The 22,062-nt window shown below is 36.5% G+C and overlaps 1 protein-coding gene across 7 annotated transcripts in view; it reads left to right on the plus strand.

Moving 5' to 3' along the window:
- fam49al (family with sequence similarity 49 member A, like) overlaps positions 1-22,062 on the plus strand; it is a 53,604-nt gene that overhangs the window by 23,165 nt on the left and 8,377 nt on the right. For 2 of the 7 annotated variants that reach the window (XM_005159614.4, XM_073930771.1), the window contains 5 exons: positions 6,681-6,761; positions 7,156-7,235; positions 12,827-12,948; positions 16,133-16,238; positions 19,498-19,634. In XM_005159614.4, the coding sequence (XP_005159671.1) occupies positions 7,163-7,235; positions 12,827-12,948; positions 16,133-16,238; positions 19,498-19,634 (438 nt within the window). In that variant the 5' untranslated portion in view covers positions 6,681-6,761; positions 7,156-7,162. 7 annotated transcript variants of the gene reach the window in all.

Here is a 22,062-nt window from a genome sequence, read left to right on the forward strand (position 1 = left end):
ACAGACAGACAGACAGACAGACAAGTGGCAGATGGATAGACAGACAGCTGGATAGACGGACAGACAGACAGACAGACAGACAGACAGACAGACAGACAGACAGACAGACAGACAGACAGACAGACAGACAGACAGACAGACAGACAGATAGATAGATAGATAGATAGATAGATAGATAGATAGATAGATAGATAGATAGATAGATAGATAGATAGATATAGATAGACAACCTGACAGACAGAAAACTGGCAGATGGATAGACAGACAACTGGATAGACAGACAGACAGACAGACAGACAGACAAGTAGACAAAGTCAGATAGACAAATAGACAGATAGACAGATAGACAGATAGATAGATAGATAGATAGATAGATAGATAGATAGATAGATAGATAGATAGATAGATAGATAGATAGATAGATAGATAGATAGATAGATAGATAGATAGATAGATGGAAGTGGCAGATGGACAGACAGACAGACAGACAGACAGGCAGGCAGGCAGGCAGACAGACAGACAGAGAAGTAGACAAAGTCAGATAGACAAATAGAAGAAAAGATAGACAGGAAGATAGGAAGATGGACGGATGGACAGACAAACAAACAAACAAACGAAAGATGGATGGACAGACAACTAAACAGTCAGACAGACATGCAGTCAGACAGACAGACAGATGGATAAATACAGACAGGCAGACAAAAACAAAAAGAAGTAGAGATAGATGTAAGGACTTCTAACATCTACTTTAGACTGTGATTTGGCTGTAGCTGATGAAAGCCTCAGATACTGAGAGAGTGCAGCACGAGAGGCAATGTGGTCCAGCCATGGAAACAGGGCTCTACTGGTGGTTGCCAGGAGACAGGCAGAGGGGGGAAATGCTGCCTCTTAAGTGATAAACAGGCTGAGAGGAGCCATCTTTGCGTTGTGTGCCACGAGCAAAGGATAAGGCTCGATATGAAAGATTTGGAAGGCTAGATATGACAGCCAGAGTCTCATTTCAAACACTGCCAATATGAGCATGTGTGTCTCCTGGGAAATGGCATGATAGGTTTTGCGCTATTATCGATGCCATGATAATCCAGCATTTGATTTCTCAGATGTTTGTAGACAGCAGCGTGTGCCCAGAATTACTCATCCCATGCAAGATATTACAAAGAGAAGCTCAAGCATTATGTAGCTATTGCAGATGGAATACTTGTTTTGTCAGGTGCTTGTTTTCTGTGTACTGTATGTTGTGTTTTTGCTGCTCTAGATAGTGTTAACCACAATGAATCCGCACATGAAAAATTATCTATTGTTGTTAAACAATATGTAGGACTTTCGCTTTCACTATGGACAATTAAAATCACTAGTAAGGGTAGAGTTGTGCTGAAGTTCTTTTCAGTAAATACTGTATAAAAAGTCACATCTCACAAAAAGGAAGATCACCATCAAACTTGCTTTGTCTCACCTTTTTTTCTGCAATATAATCAAATGCTGCACGCACGGTAACAAAAAACATGTAATCAGAAAATAATCACTGACATTATATCAATATTAAAAAAAAAAAAACATTCAATTCATGACAGGACCATAAAAAAAGAACAGAATTATATGGTAACACTTTAGTTTAGGTCACAATTCATGCTATTAAAGACTGGCTAAATACTTACACTCTCAGAAATAAAGGTACATGAGCTGTCACTGGTGTGGTACCTTTTCTAAAGGTTTACATTTGTACCCAATAGGTCAATATTAATACCTCAAGGGTACATATTAGTACATAAAAAGAACAAAAATATTTCTCCTAAAATTGTTAGGTACCAATATATACTTTTGAGGTACCAGTAAGGACCCTTTAAGTACAACATTTGTACCTTTTGAAAAGGTACCACACCAGTGACAGCTCATGTACCTTTATTTCTGGAAGTGTACCTGCCTATTAAGATATTGACTGTTCAACAGTAGCAATAAAATATGATAGTATTTTGCATCCCTAGCCAAAACCTAAACCCAACCTCTACTAAATATCAATAAACAGATATAATTTAGCTAGTAATTAAATATATAAATATTAAGCTATTACTGCTTATTAACAGCTATTATTAAGCTATTAACAGCTATACTGTTACTTAATGGTTTGTTAATACAATGAATTGTGATTTAAAATATAGTGTTACCAATTATACCATTTTACAATAAAGCCCTATCATTAGCATTAGTTGATGTACTGTATTAACTATGGTTAACAATGAGCAGCAAACTTGATTCAGTGTTTATTAGGGGCCAAGCACTTAAAGTGTGTAGACACCTAATGTACTGTATGCATCTTCTTCTTCAATCTTTGGCAGTCTATAGGCCTATATATTGAAGAGTGTTGACATTTGGCAGACAGGTGGAGGGCAGCTTGAACAATAAATACAGCAATTTTGGAGTAACTCTAACTCAATCACTCAGTAATATTATATTGAATATGTCCAAAATTGCACTTACTGTACGTTTGGGCCAATAACTTGTGAACTTTAAGGGATAGAAACAATTTCTTGGCTTTGATTGCTTAGCTCAAGATGATCCAAAAACCTATTATCTTTTCTCTGCTTAAAAATATTTCTACCTTATTGATTTTTATGAACCAGTTCTCCCAGAAGGCATTTGTGTAATTTTCATGAAAATCAAACCAGGGGTCTGTTTTTCGTACCTCGCTTAAATGATCTAAGAGGATTTGGCAGATCCTGGATCTTTTAATCTTGATAACTGATCTCTGGCTAATTTGGTTTTTCAAACAAGTTCGTGAATCAGATAAAAATGTCTGGATGAACTGATCTGAGATCACTGCATGTGTTGTGAAGGACAGATCTATCGATCCTCGAAATCATGATCAGCAATGCAACGATTGGCTGATGGCACAGCAGCATACTGACATCATCTGAATAATATTCAATTATCTATGTGAGCAAAATTACATCAAATTTGTAGTAAACAGTTAACTATGATACGCAATAACTTTACACATTTGTTGTGAGCTGCAGGCTTTAGACTTTCATGTGTCAAGAGTGTTTTGCAATTTATTTAGTTTTACATTTTAGATCGGATTTTCTTTATAGCAGCCTAGGAGTATTTAATCTGTGTAAGGACTTTCAATTAATTTTGCATCAAAAAAGCATTTGTATACAATCTATAGGTAAGAAAACATCAGCATTCGGTACATACTTTTAGTATTACCTTTGCTTGAAATGACCCAAACTAATCCTGTTTATATGAAATAGGCCTGCTCCCGAGCAGGTTTGAGCTACCAGAACTGTTGCTATGGCAACAACTCTCGGATGAGTTTTGAAGTACGAAACGATCCTAGACCATGTCAAATCATCAATAACCAAATTCAGCTAATTGAGTAACATCCGTACGAAGAATGGACCACAGATCTTCTTCTGACTTTGGCAGTGAAATAAACAAACAAACAAGGAATTCAAGTTGATTAGTCAAAATGTTCTTAAATAATGTGAAACTCAATTCGATAAAAATATTGCCAGAGTGGATCCAAGACTTTATTGCAGACTTTATATTTGTTCCTGGCTCATTGCATTTAAGTCTGTACTGTATGTCTGCAAAGCTTTGACATTGTGACACTAACAGCACTATCTCTCATACTGACCCTACCACGTCTGAAACACAAACACCTTCTTCTCAAAGTGATAACCATTACAATCACATTACAACTCTACCTCTGTTGTACTTGACCCCTTAAATACTGCTCGTTAAATTTAGTTATGCAAATATTAAAATAAGAAATTATAGAAATACAAATATAAGAAAGCATATAATCTCAGTCAATGTTAATTTAAATATGTGCTGACCTATTATTGTATTTAGTAACCCTTGAAACCGAGCATTGATTATTTGTATAACAGTTGTTTTACTGTACTGTACATATATACACATACATAACTGTTTTTTTAACTCATTTTTAAATAAGTAGCAGCAAAATTTATTTTCTGAGTGTAGATTAGTACATATTTAAATTAGCATTGAAGGTGCTGTCCTTAAGTTTTTGAATGTTCTAAAGCATAAAAATACCTTAATAGGTTTGCAGATATTAAAGAAACATGCTAAGTGAACATTCTTGTTTATCTGAAAAACAATGCTGAAGTTAGATATTTTTAAAAATGGGAGTTACGTGTCTTTGTTTTGGTCATTTAACCCACCCAGCGCCAGTTTAGCCAATTATATTTCAGCTCCCCAGGTTGCCTTTATGGAAAACAGCGTATTTCATTTATTCATTCATGAAGGCTCTCAAAGCATGCGGCTGTAACCGAAATGCGACCTCCGTTGGACAGTAGCAGACTCCCAAATGAGATGCAGATTCTACGGAACCCCGGAAGGGACGTAGTGGAGGAGAAAAAAATTGGCTGGGTGAAGAAAAAAAAATGGGTGAAAGAAAAAAATGGGTGGGAGGAAAATATATATTTCTAAGTTTTTGCGTTCTCTCGCAAAGTTTTGCGTTCCCTCGCAAAGATGTTTTGCGTTCCCTCGCAAAGATGTTTTGCATTATCTCGCAAAGATGTTTTGCGTTATCTCGCAAAGATGTTTTGCGTTCCCTCGCAAAGATGTTTTGCGTTCTCTCGCAAAGATGTTTTGCGTTCTCTCGTAAAGATGTTTTGCGTTCTCTCGCAAAACTGTTTCTCCACAAACACTTCCTGTTCACTTCACTCACGTAAACCCTCCCGTTTTTGCTGAAATTCTCCCATATTTTACCATTCTATCCCACTTTCTTTACATTACTGTGCGCTTTACTGTTTCACTTTGCAACCTCTGAACCAGTGAATGCATGTTTAAGCACTGACTGACAGACACACTCCATACAATAAACTGATCCCAGATCAGCGTCTGTACGCGCCATTTAAAGGGACACTTCTGTTATCAAACAAGTGCGCAGCAAATGAATCTCATGTTTTGTTTAGTTTGATAACAGAGGTGTCTCTGTAAGAATGCACAGATCTATAATGAAAGCAGTCCATTACTTTAGAAACTGTTTGTGCTCATTTAAGAGAAAATAAGCTGTTTACAATAAAACATGCAGGACGGAGATGTTTCATATTATTCAGTGTATTTGTCTGTTTAAACATACACCCGCTCCTCTGTAAATGTCGTGTACAGACGCTGATCTGGGATCAGTTTATTGTACGAAGCGCGTCTGTCAGTCAGCGCTATACATGCATTCACTGGTTCATAGGTAGCATACGCACAGTAATGTAAAGAAAGTGGGTTAGAATGGTAAAATACGGGAGAATTTCGGCAAAAACGGGAGGGTTTACGTGAGTGCAGTGAACAGGAAGTGTTTGTGGAGAAACAGTTTATCGAGAGAACGCAAAACATCTTTGCGAGGGAACGCAAAACATCTTTGCGAGATAACGCAAAACATCTTTGCGAGGGAACGCAAAACTTTGCGAGAGAACGCAAAAAACTTAGAAATATATATTTTCCTCCCACCCATTTTTTTCTTTCACCCATTATTTTTTTTTCACCCACCCATTTTTTTTCTCCCCCACTACGTCCCTTCCGGGGTTCCGTAAGATTCAGATTTCCACATGAGGTGGTTATTAATTAGCAAATAATATAAATATTACAAATGTAAACATTAGCAAGTTACATTGTAATCCGGTGTCCTAACAACACGCTATACGTGACGAGATTTGCTGTGATAAGAAATTTGGCTGTTTGCACCAGACGAAACATGACAGAAACTTAAATGCAGTCATTCAGAAGCACAGAATAGTGCACTTGCTGCACTCAAACGAAATGTTAAGGTTTATAATCTAATTAACACATATTAAACCTCTTTAACATTATTAAATGTAGATGCTGAATCCCTGATATGTGTTGGCTTGCACTGAATCACAGTTTTGAAGTTTATTTTCAAACAATTAATTTTGTTTTAAAGATCTGAGGTGAACTATCTGCTGCTGCTTTCAGTTTATGGCAATAAATGTCACGTAAAATGGCATTCAAACTTACATTATTAGCATTTAACATTGAATAAAGCATATGAGTTGTTAGTTTATCCTGTAGTTAGTTGCAAGAAATAGAAGCCAGTTCTAAAATATAAATTTCAGGCGTTGGTTAGAACAAAAACTCCTTTTAATATGGACAATAATCCTTCTATAGTGTGCCCTTGCTTTTGTTTTAACAAGGTTTAAATCAGCCTTTAGGCTTGATCGTCAGACTCGGCCCTGTTGGTATTGCCAATCTGGTAACCTGCGCTTGCAACACCTAGTTCAACCACTGAGTGTCAAACTTGTATGCTGCGCCTTTAACTGAGATGACATGCTTTCTAGTTATTTTTCATTGTTAAAAAGTAGTCAACTAATGTAAAACATTCAACAACTTATTCCTGTTGACACAACAAATATCTCAGCAAGGTTACAGCAGTCAGCGTTATGCCAGGAGGATTAATTTCACACAGAAACAGCATTTTTATTACTTTCTACCCTGTGAAAAAAACTAGAACCATTTCTCTTCTTCAGCTTTTCACAATGCACAGCCTGGCATCTTCCCACCACAGCAGACACATCCAGTACTTTTGCAGCCAACAACAACACACACAAAAAAAAAACATACTGACAACAAGCTAGAAGTCTTGCTAATGAATATCATCTAGGTTGCATTTCTTTGTACTGTATGTATTTGTCTTCCTTGCCCAGGTTTGCCGGCCATGGGGAACCTCATTAAGGTCCTTGGCAAGGATTTAGAGAACTGTCCTCATTTTTTCCTGGATTTCGAAAGTAAGTGTTTCGCTGGTGTATGGTGTGTGTACTTTCGCTCATATATGCATATGTGTGTGAGTGTGTGATTGGAGATGGAGATATCAGGGTTGGAGCTTTTTATTTTTTTTGCTTTAGGAACTTGTTTGTTTTTGCTCTCATAATGTGGAAGCGAACAGCACTTTATTTCCCTTCACGCATAGAAAGAGAGCAGGAAGATGGAGTTCTACATGAGCATATACGAACATCACCCAGGAATTTCTCGACATTGTCCACCCCAGAACCTATATAAACGCCCCGACCCATCATCCCCAGCCTCCATACACATCCACACCAACACACACACACCAACACCAGACACACATCCTCCACTCCTCCCCATGACCCACATGCTTCTCCCTTCTCTCTGTTCCAGGGGGATCATGGGAAATCTCCTGAAACTGCTGGCTTGCACCGAACTTGAGCATGGTCCAATAGTTTTCCTTGACTTTGAACGTGAGACCATCAGCTTCTTATGTTTTGAGTTTGCTCTTCTTTCCCTTTTACTCACAGTACCTCCTCATTCGCTGTCCTCTCCATTTTCACTTCCTTTTCCCTGCAATCCCTCTGTTTGCGAATCAATGCCTGGCATTCAAAGGGTTTTCGCTGACCTCAATTTGTCTTTTTTTTTGCGCTCGTCTACAGGTCGGCTGTGAACTAAAGGTCATCGTACGAATGCCACGCTTTTTATTTTGGCAGTTAGAGCAGGATGGAAAACATAATCACATAACACTTAACATATCTCCTCTTTTTTCACCCAAACCTTTGCAGACTTGTAAAGAGTGTTGGCTCCATAATCTGTTCCTGTGTGTCCTTGTGTGTCTGAATGTGTGTGTGAATGCATTATTAACCAGTCTGAGGATTTAAGGAAGTGGGAATGGATGCTGCCTACTGAAATGGGAGCCTCAATTTCCTTTTTCTCTGATGTTGTGTTCCTTTTTAACCCTTACCAAAGCACTTCTCTCCCTCCTGAGTAATCCTTTCTTTTATGACACCTCTAACAGCTACATGCCTAACGTTTCCTTTTTATGGAGGAAATAAAACTCCTGTCCCTCAAGTGTGAGAAACTGGAAGACTTAAGAGCAGTTGTTGTCCAGTCTGTATCTTAAAGAATGTAGACCATCCTTTTTCTAAAGCACGTCTAAATAGTACTTAAAGTGGTACAAGCCCTAAACGATAACGACTTTGTTTGTAATTCAATATAGGGTCAATGACATAAGTTGATTTTCCTCAACATCTGCTGAGTTATTGACTTAAATGCAGATCTTGATTATGAATTACATTTTTAAATTAAAGCTAATTTCATCCAGATTTAGTGGAACTTCAAGTTAAAAATGTCCCTGAGGTGCAACTGTGATCAAAAGCCCCATTAAGCAGACGAGACAGAGCAAGGTTAGTTCAAGTTTCAGACTGAAAAGTCAAAGTAATGCATGAATGACTTTGAAGTAATGTTATCTAACAAATCTGTTGAAAAGAATAATTAACATGTGTAAACACGCATGTATTTACAAAGTATAATGGTATTTTTGGTGGTATGGTGGCTCAGTGATTAGCACTGTCACTTTAAAGCAAGAAGCTCGATGGTTCGAGCCTAAGCTGGGCTAGTTGCCATTTCAATGTGGAGTTTGCATGTTCTCCCAAAGTTTGCATGGGTTTCCTCCGGGTGCTCCAGTTTTCCCCACAGTCCAAATACATGCGGTATAGGTGAATTAGGTAAACAAAATTGGCCATAGTGTAAGAGTGAATGCGAAAGTTTATGGGTGTTTCCCAGTGTTGGGTTGCGGCTGGAAGGGCATCTGATGCGTAAAACATATGCTGAAACAGTTGGCTGTTCATTCCGTTTTGAAGACCCCTTGATAAATAAGGGATTAAGCTGAAGGAAAATTAACAAATGTCATGATATTTTTTAATTCATTAAATGGAAGTATTATTGAAATGTTTTAAATCAGCAATATCACACTTGCCGCAGTGCGATATGGCAGTACATCGGCACAGGTGGGAGGCGTGTTTTGTGTCCCACCAGTGATGATATACAGTCATACCGCTCTGCTACGAGTGTGATATTACGTTCAACAGCATAATCGTATAAATAAAATGAAAACCAAACACGGAGCCTAAAAATCTTTTTTAAGAGAAACTACTTTCTTCCGCCATTCATTCACATTTGCAGCTGATGTCAGAACAACAGAAACCGTTACTAATTCACAAACACCTTTTCAGAGCTAGTATTTGAATGATTCTGTAGCGTAATGTCTAAAGTGATCACAAAACAAGTTATTTTGCTGACATTTTAAGATTATAAGTCTGAACGGCATGAAATGCCATCGGTCTAGAGACATTTCCCAGTATTTCTCTGTTGTAATCGGGATATCGCAATAATTAACTCTAAAAAAAAAAAAACAAAGAAACACAAACACTACCAGATTATTGTTATGTTTGCGACAAGGAAAAACGCTAAACACATGCGGGCATTTCTTCTTTTTTACTGAACTACTCTGCAGTAATGAAAACAGGAGCCACATTAGAAACAAATAGATGGCCAACCAAAAAGTAACTCAAGGTTGTACAAAGTGTGGCCAACACAAAATACATATATTCCTGATATGTGAGTCACATTACACACTGAATACACTATAATTACTATGGTATAAATACAGCACTACAACATACAAAAGAGAGAGATCAACTTAGAATGTCACTTACCAGTTTAATAATGATTGGATCAGCTGTAGTTTGAAAATATTTTCTCCTCTAAGGGCTTATTATGCGATCTCTTTTGCCATCTTGTGGTGGAGCATCAACCATCTTTGCTCTGCTCAAAGACAAGCAGATGGATGCTGATGTGCTGTCTCAGAAATTATAAATATTTAAAATAGGCACCATGCTTATAAATAAACTGCATAGTTGCAATCTAAACAACTACATTCTCACCTGAAAAAGTGTATTATGTTGTCCAACAGCTGCAATATTTGTCAAACTGTATTGAGTTTATTCATCTGCTGTCACTCTATGTAGGCGGAGTAATACAGAAGGGTGAGGAGGCTGTACGAGTTCTGATATTGCAGAACATTTCAGGCAATCATATTCGAGAGCCAGACAGAACTGTTGTATAAATATATATATAAGACCATGAAAGTTAACAAAACATTTACATTTCAAAGATCTTAGAAAATGTCTTCAAACTAGGTTTTCACTATACCATCCTTAATAATTATTTGTCATTGACCCTATATAGCAGAATTTATGTGGTATAGAGAAAAAAATTAAATGCTGAATACAACATACAAAACTATTGGACAATAGCTGTTCTCCTGTTCTGGAAGTTTTGAATTAGTGACAGTGAAACAAATGATCACCTCTGTTACACTGAACTGGTTTACATTTCTTCAGATCTGAAATGGGGTTTCTGTGCCACTAATGGCACTCATAAAAATTCAATAATTTCTTAAATACAAGACACAATGGTGTAGAAACAAGTTTTGAGCTCAATATCTGTTTTGCTGAATAGTTCATGCATTTAAAGAACCACAAAGTGCACATGGTGCACAAAGAAATATTTGAAACAGAAGGAAAATATTACAGTAACACTGTAGCACTGATGCTGGTGTTTAAAGACTGCTCTTTGAAGATCACAGACAGGATGAGCAAACAGAGCCAGAGGTGACATGATGGGGAGGAGCCAGTGGCAATTACACTGAAGTGTTGTCTGTTTGTTTGCTCAGCTGACAGCACAAACATCTACATGTGTATTTCCTCTAACACAATTATAGGGAGATTTTATTAAGGGCCTTTGATTGCAAAAATTGCTTCTACATATATTGCAGCCCTCCTGTTTGCATGGGAAATAATGGAGCACACTTGTAAATCTGGCAAAGAGAAATCACTTATTGTGAGAAATTGAAACAAGCTATGACAGGTAATGATGGCCTAATCCAAAACTCTCTATTTTGCACACATAAATAATTTTTAGATAAGTTTTAAATGGATGCATAGGACTGTGGATAGTTAGAACAGCTGATGAATGGATGAATGATGGATAGAAGTTTGTATGAATGGATTGAAATAATGATTAATAGAACAATGAATGAAAGGGTGGTTAGATATACACTACCTGACAAAAGTCTTATCATTGATCCCAGTTGTAAAAGCAACAAATAATAACTTGACTTCTTGTTGATCATTTGGAAAAGTGTCAGAAGGTAGATTTTGCCAATGAATAATCTATTGAACTGCATACCAATCATCACAAATACTGCAAAAGACCTATTGGAACCCGCATGGACTCAAGATTCTCAGAGAAATCAGTCAAGTTTGGTGAAGAAAAAATCATGGTTTGGGGTTACATTCAGTATGGGGGAATGTGGGAGATCTGCAAAGTGGATGGCAACATCAATAGCTTGAGGTATCAAGACATTTGTGCTGTTTATTACATTACACACCACAGAAGAGGGCAAATTATTCTACAGCAGGATAGCGCTCCTTCTCATACTTCAGCCTCCACATTAAAGTTCCTGAAAGCAAAGAAGGTGCTCCAGAATTGCCCAACCCAGTCACCAGACATGAACATTATTGAGCATACCTGGGGTAAGTTGAGGGAGGAGACATTGAAGAAGAATCCAAAGAATCTTGATGAACTCTGGGAGTCCTACATGAACGGTTTGTTTGCCATTCCAGATGACTTTATTAGTAGGTTATTTGAGTCATTGCAGAGATGTAAGGATGCAGTGTATTACTTGCAAATTATTATGCAATTAATTAAGAATCAAGGCATGATTATATTTTGTTTTGGTAAAATAAATGTTATCTAGAGGCCTTCGCCTTTCATATAAGCCACTTCTGATACCAAATGATCAACCAGAAGTCCAGTTATTATTTGTTGTTCCTACTACTGGCATAGGAGACAGGATTTTATCAGGTAGTACTGTTTGGGTGGATGAATGGATAGAATATTGAATGGATGGATAAGTGTAATTAATTGTATTGAATCAATGGGTGGATTGATAATGAATGGTCAAAACTGGATAAAGATTAACGGAACAATAGATGGCTCGAGTTGAATGAATGAATAGATAGCTGTTGGATAGATAGTAGATAAATGTATGGATTAACAGAACTATGAATGGAAAGTTGGATGGATGGAACAAAGGATAAGTTAAATTTTGAATGAATGTGTAAGCTGAATGGTTGAGTGGATAGAGATAGATAGGCCGACATAGAAAAGAAACTTTGGATGTATGAATAAAACTATGCATAACAGAACTATGGTTGGATTAACACTTCTTTCTAAAGAGCTACTTATAGAGGGTTCCGAACAATTTTTTTTAAGAGTGGAGGGCTTATGATTAAAAATAAATCCAAACAGAAAGTCAGTCACCTCCACATCCACCAGGGTGCGATATTATGGTCGGACATTTGTGTGCTTGTGCTTTCCTGCTTGCTATAATCAGCTTATTAATCAAATATCTGTGATGCTCGCTGTGTTGGAAGCTGACACAACTCTTTAAACCCGTCCTTGCCTTGCCAACAACTCCATATGGAGCCGTTTCATTGGCCTTGGCCTTTCATAGACATTTCCCACCAGAGCTGTTAATATCAACCACAACAAATCCTGACAAACCCAGACACAACCTAAATCCTCCTCATGTACTTCCGACTCACAATAACGCCATCATCATTACCAGATTAATCCATGTGGATTTATGGTTCCTATCTTTCAAAGCCCATTGGAAAGAGCTTTCCCCCTGCGGGTGCCAAAATAATAATTAAAAAAAATATGATAATCCAATGTTAGAACCAAATTAGCATACACCATGAAGCTTTATTTCAGTTATGGGTCTGGTTTTCAGATTGGACTCTGACTTGAGTGGTTGAACACTACCCAATTGATTAATAATTTATCTAAGAGGACACAAAGAAATTATTTAAGAATGATAGTGTGACAGAGGTGATGTAAAACAGGCTGATAGAGGAACTGAAAGAAGACAGTGTATTTCTGATGACATATGTCTATTATATTCAGACTCATTCAAAGTGACCTCTGCCCACAGATGCTCAGCCCACAGAGGCAGAGACAGCAGTGTATAACCAGGTTAGTGCCGTGCTGGAAGAAGCCCATGGGATACTGGCGGAGTTACAGTCTTACAATGGAGCAGGACAAGAAATAAGAGAGGTATGGCTATGATTTTTACATTTTCTGAAGACAAACTTTCCGCTAATTAACTTTGCAAAATGTGTTTCTAAATGCTTGAGGGGTCTTGATAGCTGCTAGGGTGCTTTAGGTGGTTGCATACTCATCCTATTCTGGAATCCAATTTTTAGTGCTTAGGGTATATACCGGAATCAGAGAGAAATTCAACTGCTTTTAGGACATTAAGACTGCATACAATTTAAGACCTCATTGCCACTTTAGGTTTCACCCAGTAACATCTGAGACACAGACATTTTAACCTATATTATTTTTACTAAATAATGATTGTAAGAAACTAATCCTAAACTAAAGCATTATTAATTTACAGAATAAAAATGCCAATCCAGAAGGTGACACCTGTAGAACAGCAGAAATAACGGTATTACCTTGGTTACTGCATTAAACAATGCAGCCTGACCTAAAATCTAGCATGATTTTATTTATATTATTGCTATATTTGCAGATTAAAATCAGCCAAACTTTAGCTTACATTGTATTATTAAAAATGCAAAAAAAAATTTAATACTATGTAAAATAACGTTTAGGACTTTTTGAGGGCCTAAAATTATTTCTCTAAATTGATTTTTCAGCTTTTTAAAATATATTTTAAGACCCAGTGGACAACATGATGCTGTATTTACACCTCTGTTTAAACTTTTGGGGATGGTACAATTTTTTAAATTGTATTTTTAAAGTATTTTCAGTAACATAATATAGGTGAAAAAATGTGTTAATAGATGCTTAACTGATGCACAAATAATTGAGTAAATGTGTAAACTCATCAAGAACTAAACCATTTTTAATCATACTGAATCAGCAACTAAACAGGGGTGCATTTCCGGAAACCATTGTTAGCTAACCAAGGTCCCAAGTTCCTTCGTTACAAACATAGTTCATTAATTTGGCATTTCCCAAATCCTTCATTCCAACGAGAATTTGCAAACTTGTGCACGTGCAACTACACCTCTAGAGCTGTAGTTGGAAACAGTTCTTGGTTGTGTTCTATTGCCAGTTATCCCCCCTATGCCCTGTTTATTTAGAATGTTTTAACATTTAACTTTGGAATGATTTTTTTAAGTCACCTCTCTTAGGTGTAATTTGCTTTCAAAGTTAAAGTAGGATTTTATTAAAGTAGGTTTCATTAAAGTAGGATTTTCTTCATTTCCTAATAAATAATAAATAAAATGTAATTTCTTAATAAATAGCCTCATTATTTATTTAATTATTTAATTATATGATTTATATATGAGATAAGAATATGTGTTAGCTTTTGTTAGTGATTTTATGTTTTAGAATATAATATGGAATATTCTCAATCATATTTGTAAGGAAACACGGGCCCTATGTGTACCATTTACATTTCAATTAATATGGAAAACGAGTGCATGTTTTTTTTGTCTAAACTAATAGTAGATTTTTTTTTTGTTTTTAAATGCGTGTGCGTGTAAAACAAAATCACTTGCGAGGCAGTGGCGCAGTGGGTAGTGCTGTCGCCTCACAGCAAGAAGGTCGCTGGTTCAAACCTTGGCTCAGTTGGCGTTTCTGTGTGGAGTTTGCATGTTCTCCCTGCCTTCGCGTGGGTTTCCTCCGGGTGTTCCGGTTTCCCCCACAGTCCAAAGACATGCGGTACAGGTAAATTGGGTAGGCTAAATTGTCCGTAGTGTATGAGTGTGTGTGTGTGGATGTTTCCCAGAGATGGGTTGCGGCTGGAAGGGCATCCGCTGCATAAAAACTTGCTGGATAAGTTGGCAGTTCATTCCGCTGTGGCGACCCCGGATTAATAAAGGGACTAAGCCGACAAGAAAATGAATGAATGAATGTAAAACAAAATCCATTTGCACAAACAAATTATGGGGTTCTTCTCTAAAGATGTTGTTACCACCCTGTTTAGAGCATCATTGTGGGCGTTTTACATTATAACTAATGTGGTTCTAACGATGGATCTCCGACAGAGAAACTACGGTTTTGGGAAACAATCATCACTACATTGCTCTGCTCCCAAACGATGCATCATACTATGATAGTTAAGCACCCCAGATTAAGTAATACATAAATACAAATCATTCAGATATGTCATCATGTACTAATTCCTAGTCAAAATATTGTTTTTAGGCAACAATCATGTTAGGTCCGCAGACGAAGATTAGGTGGTCTTTTGTAACTTTTCACACGCATTCAACTGCATGAGCATCTATTTCTTACCAACGCTAAAAGTGGTCAAAAATGTTTCAGTCCCTTTCACTGTCATATTTAGATTCTTAATGCCAAATGTCAACAGTGGCTACAGGTGTATTAATAATCAATGTATTAATAATCAGAAAGTATCATCTATGCATTTCAGCTTAAGTTGATGCATCCGCTTTGCTTTTACAAATCTAAATCATTCAGATATGCTATCATGTACTAATTCTTTGTGAACATATAGTTTTATTTTCCCAAAAGTTGCTAACAAAAGGCCACAAAATTCAGTTATGGCTTCTGAATGTAGAAGATTTACTAAAAAAAATGTTTATTTGAGTATTTTAGAAAGACCAAAATTACGATTTGGCAAACTCCAGTAAAGTTTTAATTCAGAAACAATCATTTTATGTTCGCAGGAGTAGATTAGGTGGTCTTTTGAAACTTTTCATATGCGTTCGACCGCATGAGCATCTATTTTGAAAGCAATGTATTTCTCACTGACTCTGAAAGTGGTCACGTTTTAGTCCCTGTTCACTGTCTATTTAGATTCTTAATGCCAAATGTCAACAGTGGCTACAGGTGTACATCAATGTATTAATAATCAGAAAGTGTCATCTATGCATTTCACCTTAAGTTGCTGCATCCGTTTCGCTTTTACAAATTCAATGAAAGACTCAATAATCTGAATGCAAATTATTTGTGCAAACCCTAAATATAACCCATAGTAGTAGTTTTGCATTAGGAATTAAATCTATCGAAATCTATTTACTCACCTATTTAAAGCATCAGCATTATAATGTGGTCGTTAGAGTAGACTTCTGGTCTATAAATAGCAATTGTGCCTGAGTTGAATAACTCGCACTACTGAATAAATCCTGCAGTGTGACTTTAGCATATAGTATAGTATATAGTATAGTATAGCATTTAGCATATATAAGGTTATTTGATCGTCAGTTTTAGCATTCTTGCTTGTCTTTTTCTCCAGGCAATTCAGAACCCCAATGACCTCCAGTTGCAGGAAAAGGCCTGGAATGCGGTCTGCCCCCTGGTGGCCAAACTTAAGAGATTCTATGAGTTTTCTCTCAGGCTAGGTAAGTGGGTGGCCATTTTCCCCCCAATTGTCTATTTTTTTATAGTCATGTAATGGGCCTTGCATGCACAAGTCATCCAACGCGCTGACCGTGAGTGGTGCAAGCATCCGTTTCTGTCCTCCTCTGCAGATGACCTCGTAAAGAGAGTTGGCATGGCAACGGTGGCAGCAGAGCATAGAAGAGGCAGCGTTTCTTCCTGACAATTCAGTACACCGCTCTTTACAATAGTCGATCAGCTGCCTCTTTTTCACGACAGTGCTGACTAGTGAGAAACGCAGATCTTCGGCCTGACAAATAACACACAGATAAGCTTTTCCGTGCCGTAGCGTCGCAGTGACTCATGAGAAAAAAAAGAAAGCCCCACCCTCTTCAACACATCCTGGTATCTGCAATATCTGGTCCCTGGCTAATAGAGTCAGGTTTCTCGGTAGGCCTCCAGATAAAACATATCAGCTCTTTATTTATAGTAGGGCTGCTGCATATTTAATGAGAGGAAAGGATCGCTCCTCTGGAGACATGCTTAGGCATACTAATGACATTCAGAGGTGGTTTAGGACTGATGGTGTAGCTGTACATCTAGTCACCAAACAGGAAACAAAGAGGTTTACATATTAAGTGGTGAATGGTACAACAAAACTTGCAGCTTGGATTCACTATTAGTAGAGTTAACTGTTGTAGTGATGATATTGATGATTGTGCATTTAACATGATATTTGTGTATGGACCACTTTTTTTTTTAAACTGAGATTTATACGTCATCTGAAAGCTGATTAAATAACCCTTCCACTGATTTATGGTTTGTTAGGATCAGACAATATTTTGGGTTTAAAAAAATCAACATACTGAGAAAATCACCTTTAAAGTTGTTCAAATTAAGTTCTTAGTAATGCATATTACTAATCAATAATGTATAAGCTACAGGTCAAAAGTTTGGGGTCAGTAGTATTCTTAAATGTTTTAAAATAAGCTTTTCCTGCTTACCAAAGCTGCATTTATTTAATTAAAAATACAGTATAAAGTGTAAAATTGTAAAATGTTATTTCACTATATAATAACTGTTTAAAAGTAGTTTATCATTTAATTTAATAATTTATTCCAGTGACTTTAATGATGAACTTTCAGCTTCATTACTTCAGTCTTAAGACTCACATGATCCTTTAGAAATCACTCTAATATTAATTACTATTATTATTATTATTATTATTATTATTATTATTATTATTATCATTATTAATGGTAATAGCAATGACTCTAGTAATAATTTCATTAGAAACTACATGCAATAAGTAATAAATAAATATTTTATAAATAAGTATTTAACTATTTAATTTGTATTTTACATTTAATAAATGCTGTCTTGATGAACAGAATAATTTTAATTAAATTATTAAATAAAATTAATAATAAAAAAAAAACTGACCCAAAACTTTATTAGGAAATTTATTGAATATCTTCATGGAACATGATCTTTACATAATATTCTGAAAGTTTTCGACATTTAAAAAAAATCTATATATATTTTCCACTCAGTGTAGCCTTGCCTGTTCCTACAAATGTACCCATGCAACTTAGATGTATAAATCTCCATTTTAAAAAAACTGCCCTTTTGCAGGTACTGCGGTCTTGTGGTACAGGGTTAAAATACATACAGTGGGGGGAAATAAGTACTGAACACGTCACTTTTTTTCTCAGAAAACATATTTCTACATTTTCTAAAGGAGCTGTTGACTTGACATTTTAACCAGATGTTGGTAACAACCAAGGAAATCCATTTATGCAAAGAAAGCTAAACTAGTTACTAGAAATTAATTATTAGAAATGAAGTTATGTGTAATAAAATGAAATGACACTGGGAAAAAGTATTGAACACATGAGGTAAGGGAGATGTAGAAAGGCAGTGAAAGCCCAGGCAGCACCGTAGTTCTTCAGCAACCCTCTACCCTTCATTATTGTAGATTAATATTAGCTGCTTTGGTCCAACATCTACATTAGCAGGATGATGAATTTAAAACCAGGGTGGACATTTCAGCAAGACAGTGATCCAAAACACAGCCAAGGAAACTCTCAAATACTTTCAGAAAAAAAAATCTAGCTGTAAATGAAAGATGAAAATGAAGATCTGACTTGATAGACGAGACCTGCAGAACCATCAAGATTTTTACACTGTTGAAGTCTGTGAAATACTCACACCTGAGCAATGCATGTGACTTTATTCTTCACATGAGAGGCGTCTTTAAGCTGCCATCACCAAAATACCTTTTACATAAAGTATTAAATAACTTTCAGTATTATTATCCTTGTGTTATTCCATTGTTAATACACATAACATTGTTTTTTTTTTGTTTTTTTTTGTTTATATTGTTTGAGTTTTAACCAAAATCTTACCAATTCCAGGTTAACAGATCCTTTAGAAATATTATCTCTAATATTGAGCTTAAAACTGCTTTTATTCTAGCTGAAATAAAACACTAAGTCAATCTCCAGAAAAAAAAGAAAAAAAATTATAGCAAACACTATTTGGAAATAATATTTGAAAAGAAAAAAAATTCATAGGAGGGCTAATAATTTTTACATAATTTTGACTCAACTGTAATATAGATGTCTTATTAGCTGCTGTGTTAATGGGTCACTATTCATAAACTGTCCACCATGTTGAAATTTTCAGTCAGTACATGAATATAGCGCCTCCGACCAAAGTTATAAAAATGTATGAATGTACGTGTGTTTAAATCTGGTATCAGACAGCCACCATGTAATAAATAGCATAATGTATAGTGAGCCAGTCATTTTACTCCTTATTGATACAATAGAGTGTGCTTTTGAAATGAAGAGTGGGTTTAAAAGCAACCAGAAGCATGCATTAATGATTATGGTGATATACTGCAGTTGGGAGTCATTAATGCTTGCATGAGCTGCGGCTTTCAACGTTTATTCAGTTCCTAGGCAACACTGGCAACGGGATCACAGGTTATTACAATAAATTGCAGCAATTACAAAAAAATACAAAAGAAACGCGTTTGAGGTAAATACAATGGCAACTGTTGTGCTGGTAACCATGGAGATGAAATGCACACACTGCAGTGCACCGCTACCGATAGATTATGCTGTTGATTACAAATCGTGCTAAAGGTCAGAGGTGTTGGGTGGAAATGGAAAGCATATTGGACAACAACAGTGTAAATGCATTTGAAAACACAAACTTCTAAAGATATAAGTGTATTAAGTGACAATAAAGTCTACAATCAATATGTCTTTACAGAGAATGCCCTGCGCAGTCTTTTGGAGGCCCTAACTAGCCCACCCTATGCTCCCATGCAGCATCTGGAGAGAGAGCAGGCCCTCGCAAAACAGTTCGCAGAGATCCTGCATTTCACACTCAGCTTTGATGAGCTTAAGGTGAGCGATTCCTACACATTGCTCACTTTGATTTCATGTGGCATGTGTTGTGCTTAAATATTTAGACCTGCACTCAGTCAAGCCTTCACGTTGATGTTCTGGAACAGACAAGTCAAGAAAAATGTCTAAATAAAAAACACTATTAGCTGATCGGTCTCTAAAGTGCACCTTTGAGAATAGGCATCTCGTAAATAAGTCTTCACAGTGAGATGGATGGTTTTCTGTCACCTACTGAAGGTGAAGGTATCCACCAATACTCTTAAAAAAACTAGTTACTTTTTACTTTTTTAAAAAAAATTAACCCATTGCCTTAAATGTGAAGTTGACTTTACTTTAAAAAGTGAGTAACATATTGCCTTAAAAGTGACAAGTTACTTAAAGTGAGTAAACCCACTACATTAAATGTGAAGTTGACTTTACTTAAATTGAGTAAACCCATTGCTTTAATGTGGTTGACTTTATTGCTCCATTGCTTTTAAAGTGATTAGTTAACTATACTTAGTAAAAAGTGAGTAAACCCATTGCCTTAAATACGAAAAGTTGACTTAACTTAAAAAGATTGTTAACCTATTGCTTTAAATGCAAAGTTGACTTTACCTAAAAAGTGAGTTAACATACTGCCTTAAAAGTGGAAAGTTCACATTACTTAAAGTGAGTAAACCCATTGCCTTAAATGTGAAGTTTACTTTACTTAAAAAAAGTGGATAAACCCATTGCTTTTAAAGTGATTAGTTGACTTTGCTTAAAAAAGTGAGTAAACCCATTGCCTTAAATGTGAAAAGTTGACTTTAGTTTAACCCTTGTGTGGTGTTCGTATATTGGTGGACCCGCTAAAGTTTTGTTCTTTGCAAATAATACTATCAAACAATTTTATGTCAAATTACTCAACAAATGTTTACTTAATCCCAATTACAAGCCATTTGAACAGCAAATATGGTTAATTTTCCCCCTTTACCTTTGTTAGATCATATTTATTAATTAATGTGCTTCTTGTTTTTTTTATTTTTTATTTTTATTAATGTTATAAAAAAAAATAAAACCCATGGATTTGTTTTTTCGTATTGTTCCCACCATGGTCATGGACATCATCAGAAGCTCCTCTGCAAGGCCCTCAAAGCAGATAATCTTTTGGCCAGGGGACAGGGTATGAGAAAAAAAAGCTTGGTTCCCGCAAGAGAGAGGGTAAAATGTGCGGGAATGTAAGAGTAGACAGTGTTGATAGTTGAATTTTTAACAATGTTGCAACTTTGTGCGGGAGCAGGAAGGGGAGGGGAAGAAAACAGCAGCACCAGAAAGGATGAAGACAGGGTGTAGGAACACTGGAACTACACTTTCAAGACTTTTATTAGACCTGAGTCCAGTGTACCCAAACACCTTGTATGTAATGTAAATTTGTGGGGGGAGGTATATAATGCGGTCATTGAAAATTTTTGCAGATTTATGTTGTTTACAGAAAATAAGCCAAAGCCAATGAATTTCAGTTCGAAAAATAATTCATTAGGAATAAAAACTGAAAACGGGTCTCACAGACCCGAACACCATACAAGGGTTATAAAAATAGTAAACCCATTGCCTTAAATGTGAAAAGTAGACTTTACTTTGAAAAATGAGTAAACCTATTGCCTTAAACACTAAAAATTTATTAAACTTAAAAAAAAGTAAACCCATTGCCTTAAACAAAAAAAAATTATTTAACTTAAAAAACTAAACCCATTGCCTTAAATGCAAAGTTGACTTTACCTATAAAAGTGAGCAAACATACTGCCTTAAAAGTGACAAGTTGACTTTGCTTAAAGTGAGTAAACCCACTGTGAACTGAATAAGCTAAATTGGCCATAGTGTATGTGTGTAAACGCAAGAGTGTATGAGTGTTTACCAGTACTGGGTTGCAGCTGGAAGGGCATCCGCTGCGTAAAACATATGCTGAATAGGTTGGCGGTTAATTTCACTGTGGCAACCGCTGATGAATAAAGGGATAAGTAGAACGAAAATGAATGAATGAATGTATGATTAAGAATTACATTGTAAAAACACTAGATCCAGAAGGGTGCGCGACGATGCCTATTTGAGGACCGGGAAGGAGACGCGAGATCACCGGGAGATCATCACTTGTTTGGGGGCATCCGGAGACTTGCGAAACTTCCCGCCATACTCATAATTCTCTCTTCATATAGCCGTATGCCTATTACATATCCAATAAACACTGATATAACCGTGCTCGGATCGGATTGCTTTCTCACTGCAATCGAACCGCTCCAGGGTTCGTTTCAATCGAGCCGAGACCACCTCATTCAAGCGATCTCGGAGCGATTACTTTGGCGTGGAACAGAGCGCGATTGCCCTGTTTACATATGCCAAACGAACCATGCTAACAGGGCAAACGAGGCAGGTTCCGAAACAAAAGTGTAGGTGTGAAAGCACCCAAAGT

Source organism: Danio rerio, chromosome 19, assembly GCF_049306965.1.
Source record: "Danio rerio strain Tuebingen ecotype United States chromosome 19, GRCz12tu, whole genome shotgun sequence".
NCBI lineage: Eukaryota > Metazoa > Chordata > Actinopteri > Cypriniformes > Danionidae > Danio > Danio rerio.